The sequence below is a fragment of the Typopeltis vanoorti genome, chromosome 20 (assembly GCF_054136105.1).
Source record: "Typopeltis vanoorti isolate ZY-2024b chromosome 20, IOZ_Tvanoo_1.0, whole genome shotgun sequence".
NCBI classification, from domain to species: domain Eukaryota; kingdom Metazoa; phylum Arthropoda; class Arachnida; order Uropygi; family Thelyphonidae; genus Typopeltis; species Typopeltis vanoorti.
Window position 1 is genome coordinate 79443634 of NC_143568.1, and position 8195 is coordinate 79451828.

General features: G+C 34.7%; 1 protein-coding gene across 7 annotated transcripts in view; it reads left to right on the top strand.

The window, feature by feature from the left end:
- The window catches only part of Mt2 (tRNA (cytosine(38)-C(5))-methyltransferase), a 201009-nt gene extending 193079 nt beyond the window's left edge, over nucleotides 1-7930 (top strand). For 6 of the 7 annotated variants that reach the window (XM_090410013.1, XM_090410019.1, XM_090410018.1 and 3 more), the window contains one exon: nucleotides 7737-7930. In XM_090410013.1, coding sequence (XP_090266139.1) covers nucleotides 7737-7861 — 125 coding nt within the window. In that variant the 3' untranslated portion in view covers nucleotides 7862-7930. Of the gene's footprint in view, nucleotides 1-1809; nucleotides 2267-7736 lie in introns of those variants that run through there. The other variant, XM_090410015.1, reaches the window with a different exon arrangement.
- Nucleotides 7931-8195: the final 265 nt, after the last annotated feature.

An 8195-nucleotide genomic window follows, 5' to 3' on the forward strand; every position in this document is an offset into this window, starting at 1 on the left:
GTCAACATAGTGTATTATGGAAGAGAAAGGTGAAGAAGAACAAGTTGGGTTTAGACCATGTACTTGTTGTCAGGATGCAATTTTCACTTTAATGTAGGTAGGTAGTTGAGAAATCATAGGAATATAAAGATCTGTATTGAAATTTTGCAGATCTGAAAAAAAAGCATGTGCCAAAAGAAAAGTTTTCCATAGTGCTGCATAAATTGGATGTTATGTTATGTTGAGCACTCAGGTGTAAGTCAAGGGTGCACACATCTGATGCCAAATTGGAGATGTTAATCTGAATTCTAGTCTGCAGGTTTTGTTAATTAAATTGAATAACTACTATAACAAATTAGATATTAAAATCGGCACTAAAAAGACAGACTCTAAAAAAAGGAAGGAACATGGAATAACTGCCTCTTGAATGAAGAATCTATAAACAAATAAGATACTTCAGCTATTTGGGCACAATTTTTAGTGAAGATGACACATTAGATATAAATAAACTAGATAATAATATAATTAATATAATATAATAAACTAGATATAAACAAACAATAAGTGGAGTAAATTTATATGGAATAAGAGAGATTAGTCAAAGCTCTGAAATTAACACGTCCAGATCCAGTTTTAATTTGTGCATCTGAGAGCTGGGTTAGAAGTAAAAAGTTGATTAAAGACTGCTGAGAAAAATTAAAGGAGGGAACAGATGGCATCAATGGCAGAATCATATTAAAAATGATATTTAGAAGGAACTAGACATTTTTAGCATTCAGGAATATGCAAGCAGAGCTAATGTCAGATGAAGGTCACTTATATCGAATAGGAGAAGAAAGATAAACAGAAGTTTCATGTAGCCAGAAGTGCATTAAAAGACTAAGATAATAAGGTGTTAGAGTATTGGTACTCGTGTCAAATAACATGCTAATTTTGAGTAAAATTGCAATGTTCCCTCTAATTTTTGTTTGTCCATAAGTACATGAAAAATATTTTGCGTGCAAATTTCCTATTCCTCGGCCACCACATGGGAACAAGAATAGCCCCACCGTAGCCTATGCATGTTGTACTGTAATAACGTATGTTGACTGTGCCTTTGTAATATCTTATCTTGTAGAGTGTGGTCGTCAATTTCTTAATCCTTTCTTAGTATCACTTTAACAAATCTGTATTTAAATTCTGCAGATCTGAAAAAAAAGCATGTGCCAAAAGAAAAGTTTTCCATAGCGCTGCATAAATTGGATGTTATGTTATGTTGAGCATTCAGGTGTAAGTCAAGGGTGCACACATCTGATGTTACACATCTTATGATTCCTACAAATGGTGATGCTGCTGCTGGTGAATAAGCCTGTGAACTTGGCTTATTCACGGGTACAGATAACTATCTCCTACACTAACAGAAAACAAAAAAAATTTATTTAATTAATGACTGTGCCACCTGAATTCTAGACGTAGAGCATTGGAGATATGTTATAGCACTGTACGATATAGCTAAATCTATTTGTGGGCTTAATTGATAAGGCAGTAGTCTCTATTAAACAAACAAAACACATTTATTGTAACTTAAAGAAAAATTTACACTAGGATATACTTTTCATAACCTTAACATGAATCTCAATTTCTGTCTAATAATATTGAACTTCCTATTTATAGTGAGAGAAGACTCTCATATTCTATAATTCTGGCAGTCACTATCCTTACTTATGTTATCACTACAATTTCAATCTTTGCTTTCCGCAACATTCTCATTTAGCCTAGTAACATTATGTCCAGTGGACTCACAATTATCCTTTTGTACTTAATAATTAACACAAAGATTTTTACTCACAGGTCCTTGACAATACATAGTCCTATTAGCACATAAGATCCTTAGCTATTTCTGCCGACTTCCGATCTGTTCAGCGGACTGGAATTCCTCGTACGGTACTTGACAGGCATCCTTCCGTAATTCACATGCAGGAGCAGCAGTGCATCTTTGCCAAAGGAACTAGGTCGACTCATGGCACCAGGCAAGTTCCTTTACTTCCTATACATCACTGAAACTATCACTTCTTCCTTATGACTGCCCGTTTCTCCATGGGTCACGTACCGATGAAAATCCAAACAGGCCTCCTGTATACCGTTTTCGGGAGTTCCGTGTTTCAGTGTCAAAGATCCCCGAATATCCTGTGATCACTCTGACGCCAGCGGTCTTGACCTTCAACGAAGGCGGGAAACTTCCTTGCTTGAATGACCTTAAGCTCTATAGTTAGCTTTAAGGTCCCAGATATAATCCTTTTTACTTAAGGTAAACTTATTTTAATACTAGGTTATTTTTTACAATATCAATTTGATAAGCATACATAAAGTGCACAACTTGAATATTTATACTAATTAATAATTTTAAGAACAAATCTGCATTACTCTTTGTGCCAGATACCCCTATGGGTTTACAGTTAGCATGGCAACGTGTAGTTTTACTATATTTACATATTTTTACGATCTCCGTAAAAGTTGGTGCTTGTAATTTAAAAATTTCTGTTACATCGAATTTTACAGTATGATGCGATTAAAATGGGTACCCAGAGCCTTGGGGTATAGCTGGGTCACCCTGTCTCCGGAGGTCATAAATACGGAGGCCTGGTCCTCTGGCTTGGACGAGGGGCTGCCGACCCTACCCTGGAAAAAAAAAACTTGTTACGAAATCCAAAGAAAAAACTGCTGAATGGACAAAATGGCAAATGTCTTAATTGAAAATTGGATCATGGAATGTACTTTCTCTTTACTGATCCAGAGCTTTAAAAATGCTGCTGGAGCAATTGGATAAATACAGGATACTTGTTATGGCTATACAAGAAATGAGATGGACAGGAGAGGGGGATTATGGAAAAGAAAAATCATATTTTTGGAGTTCGTAACCCAACTGTGAAATTTGGAGGTGGCGGTGTGATGGTATGGTCCTGTTTTTCCTAGTTTGGCTTTGGACTTCTGTTTGTAGTGCCACAAACTGGCACTACAAACAGAAGTTTGTAGTACCAGTTTGCACTTTGAGAGGTATCTGAACATTCTAGACAATGCAATGCTTCCTACTTTATGGTGTTTCTAAGGAACTGACTATTGTCCTTTCAGCATGATAATGCACTGCGTCTTAAGGCTACTCTGTAGCTGCATGGTTTGTGGATATAAACATTGCCATACTTGACTGGCCTCCACAGAGCTCCGATCTCAACTCTATTAAACATCTGTGGGATGAACTGAAATGTTGGGCGAGGTCAAGGGATGTCCACCCACAACAGACCAGGACCTCATTACATGCCTACAGGAAGAATGGTCTAAAATTCCCATTGATTGCTATCATATGCTTGTGGCAAGTATGTCCCATAGAACTTTTGCAATCATCACAGCGAAAGGAGATCCTACATCTTATTAAGGCGGGCGCCATGGCTGTTTGTTCCTCACACTATGGTGTCCATTGACTTCTTTCCAAGCAGTGTACATTATCATTAAGACAGTCTAATTTTACAATTAAAATTTAATCGAAAATGTTAAAACTAACGTGTCGTATATATATTTAAAACTTTGTAAAAATGTGCTCACCCAGTGCAGAAGGGACATAATATACCATCAAACGGGTTCCATCTTAAAGGGAAACTTAAGATGTGACACCACCCAGCATGAACATGTGAAAGCTATGAAATTTATATTTCATTAAAAAAAAAAATGTTGATTGTGACCCTCTCATCTGATTTCACAGCTCGCTAATGGGTCACAACCTGCAGTTTGAAAAATGTTGGTCTAGACCAGGGGTGGCCAACCTTTTAATGTTCATGCATCAATTTTTTCATTTTTTAGTTAAGATGCGCCATACAAACTTATACCACTTTTCAGCCCTTTTAAAATATGGTAATATGGATATATTTAACAGTTATGCATAAAATGATTTATATGGTAATATAGACACTTTTAGCAGTTTTAAATAAAAGGATTTCATATAAAGACAAGATAAACATTATTTTATTGAGACTTTTGAAATTGCTTTGCTTTTGTTGTTTGGAGTTAAATCAGTTACAGAAAGCATCAAACAGTTTTTCAAATTTGAATCAGTCAGTCACGATCGTAGTTTGTTCTTAATCATTTTCATTGATGAAAATGTTTGTTCGCATCTGTATGTAGTTCTAAAACGACAGATATAACTCTGAACAAATTTTCTCAGTTCTGGAAAATGTTCACAGGGCAACGATAGCCAGAACTTAATTATATCAGAAGCATCTGGGAGTGATGGAAGTTCATTAAATTTCATATTCAATAAAGAATTGGTTTTGAGATCAGTAAGTTCCATTTGTATGTTACTAGGCATCATCAAGATTTTTTGTTCAGTAAGTGAAAAGGGATTTATAAATACAAGTATGCAGTCTTCTTCTTCTTCGGCAAAATTGCTAAAATGACTGTTAAACGACTCTTGCAATAATCTGAGTTTCTCAGTATATTCTGTAAAGTTGCCATTATCTTCAACAGATTCACTATGTTCTTTTAAATGTGGAAATTGACTTAAATCTCTGTTTTCTAACTGGGAGATGGACAGTTTTAATTTCATTTTGAATGCACTGATGTCATTTACTAAGCTAGGAAACAATTTGTTCTTGCCCTGCAGTTTCAAATTTAGATCATTGAGGCGGCTGGTAACATCAACTAAAAATGCATCAGCTTCCAAAATTTACTGAGAACTTGTCTTTAGAAAGCCAGCGCACCTCACAATGAAGGATGAGATCACCATATTCCATATCTAGCAGTTCACAATATTCTCTTCTGTTTAACCCTCTTGTTCTAATTTTATTCACACACACTTTACAACTGGTATCATAACATGTTTCAAAGTTAGAGTTTTCCCACACAGAGATTCTTCATGTATAATATAGTGATACTTTAGTAGAGAACGACCTAAAAACCTTTCAAGTAAAGTTACAGTCCCAGAAACTCTACCTACCATTGACGGTGCTCCATCGGTGCAAACACTGATGAGCTTACTAGAATCTAGTTGTTGGTTGATTTTCTAGACATGACCTTCTGGTTTTTCCATGAAGTGACTCAAGACCGATAAGTTCTTCAAAGATGTTAAAATTACCATCTATTCCTCTTATAAAAATGCTTAATTGGGCTATCACATATGTCAGCAGATTCGTCCAAGGCTAAAGAAAAGAAAGAACAAGCATGAACATGGTCTTTCAGTTGCTCAGTAACATCATGGAAAAGTTCTTCGATGCATCTTGTAATTGTTTGTTTGGACAGAGCAATTTGGTTTACTTTTCTTTCAACATTCTTATCACCAAGACATTTTGCAAATTTTTCGAGACAGGCTTAACAACTTCCTCTCCATCAGAGAAAGGCTTGTGTTTTTTAGCCAACACAAAGGCAATTTCATAAGACACCTCCAGCATTGCCACACTTTCACACTTTGTTTCACAAATATATTTTGTCTCTTTTTTATTTCTTCCTTTTTCTTAACCACGTATTCTTTCTGCAACTCAGACCCAGGAACTAACTTCAGTTTGATGTTTTCTATAGTGTCTGTTAAGATCATGTCTTCTATTATCTGAGAGAGTGCTTTCACAAACAATGCACAACGGTTTTCCTGAAGGACCCACAGTTCATTAAACTGGCGCTTGCTGTCACCTTCTGCTCATTTTCTTTTGCAAAGTAATGGGTAACTGACAGTAAAAAAAATTATTTCAAAAAGTAAAGCTTATTATTAAATAATTATTTTATCATTTTAAACATTATGAACATTCAAAAACAGTTCAAGTTTTAGATAAGATTCCTGTTTTCATGAAGGCCTAATACAGTTCTATAAGTTTAAAAATCACATATCTTTTTTCATAGAGAGTTTTCGTCTCTCTCGTCATATATTATGTCCAATGAAATAAGAGATCGCTTCCTGCCATAAAACAGTCGATCAGCTGGCCATCACACACACAACCCAAACATCCTCATTACGAAAGCTTTGCTGATGATCAGTTAAATTTTAGGAATAAACCTACTATACGTAAATAAAAAGGAAAAATATTTTATTAAAAAAACATACAAATACATCGAATAATTGCAGGTTTTAGTAATCAGCAAATTAGGGGGAGGGCAAGAACTTGACATGTGCGTTCAAAATGAAAACATTTATTTTTTGATTTAAAGAACTATATGAAAACAGAAATCTTATCTTAAACTTAAAGAACTGTTAATAAAAACATAAAGTTCGAAAACACAGAATTGTTCACTCACATCGAATCAGAAGTTCATCAAACGTTATGACACGAGAGTCAGCTGTAAACTGATTGAGTAACTGGTGATGCTTGTCAGCATTTGCCGGTGCCTGTTGCTTCAAGATCAAACAAGTATAATAAGTGCGCACTCTAGAATTCAGTGGTAGGTTAATTGTGTGTTTATATAAATCGTATACAAATTTTTTTAAAAATTTTTCTCTGGGGTTCAGTGCACCACTTCTAATCATGCAATGCACCACTTTTGGCACATGCGCCATAGGTTGGCCACCCCTGGTCTAGACAGTAGACACTTTAAACAAATATGTCACGGCAACTTGTTGGCATCAGCACAGGTTCGCCCACATGGCACAGGATAAAAGTAACTAATTAGTGTGTGTTAAGTTTGAATGGGTTAGAGTAATTACTAAATTTATATGATTTGTCATATAATTCATTTTTATAGTATGTTCAAAAATTGACTGTAAATTAGGAATTATGAAAACAAAAATTTTGTGTATGCCGTTACTGTGGGTATGTGCACTGCCTTTTTGACCAGTGTGCATGCGCACATATGCACAGCTTAAAGGGACCATTTTTCTGCATGGACTGCTTTTGTCAGATTATCCTCAACTTTGTATATGGGAGATCAAATCTTCATGCATTTTTGCAGGAAAAAATGCACCGTTTTGTGAAAGTAGAGTATTTCAATATCCATTCTAAAAACTTAGAAAAAAAATAGAACTTACGATGGGTATAGCAAATGTCACTCGTAATGTACTGAAAAAGGCCAGTGTTCCAAAGGTACAATGCCATGCAGAAAGCAACTTATTATATCTAACTATTTTTGTGGGCACAGTGAGTTTCTATAGCAAGAGTCAACTATATAAACAAATGCCCATGGTTGCTAGTTTAACTAGTAGTTTGATTTTTGAACTATGCAGGATAATCCAGAGTGTTATATGTACAATATAAGCCTATGTATATAGGATAAATAGGTTTGCAAGCCTCATATCACATTGTTTTTGTCATTTTAAACAAAAATCTCATAGGGTGGGAAGGGATATGAATTAGAATGATCGAGCTAATTTAAACATATGTTTAAGCTGTTACAGGTGAATTCATTATTATAATGAAATTTGAATTATGTCATTTACAACCAAAGACAACAGTTTTGTTTCTGAACCTGAACTTTTATTTCACAGCATTATTTAGTTTTTTGGAGTCAGCTGATACCATTTAGGTCTGATGATAATATAGCAGTATTGGTGACATGAAAGTTTTCTTAATCCAGAAATTTCTGAATTTGCTAAAACATTACTTGTATATCATAAAAATGTATGCTATGAATTATGCAATTTTACAAGGTTTTTTCAGCATCATAATGGAACTCATATTTTTTGCTTAATTCAAATAAGAAAATATAGTTTCTTGAAATGTGAAACAAATTCATGCAACACTCCATCTGTTAAGAGAGATTTTTTTTCTCTCTCATTTTTAAAGTATGTAATTTTTCCTTTTTAATTTCAGGTTTTCCAGAACACATAACTACAAGACAGAGATATCGAGTTTTAGGAAACAGTTTAAATGTTTATGTAACAGCTCAACTTTTGAAATTTTTGATGAACACTGAAAGTACTTCAAATGTCACATAGATGAAAGAATTTTAGTAAAAAAAGTTGTACATGTTGATTACAATAATCAAAATTAATTGCTGGCTTTTATTCCTTATTTACTCCTTCAAGTAAGAAAAAAAAAAGTTGCTTTATCTCCTGGAGTTGCTAATTGTGGGAAACATGATGATCAAATAGCAATTGAAGTGATTCAGCCAATGCCATTCCCAGAGTGTATCACATGGGCAGAAATGATGAGACATCAACTGATGAAATATGAATAGATTAGTGAAGTAGTTAAATGAGCAGTAGATGCTAGAAATATTGTTGAGTCTGGATGTCACTGAGGCAGTGGGAGTAACTGCCATGTTGCCCT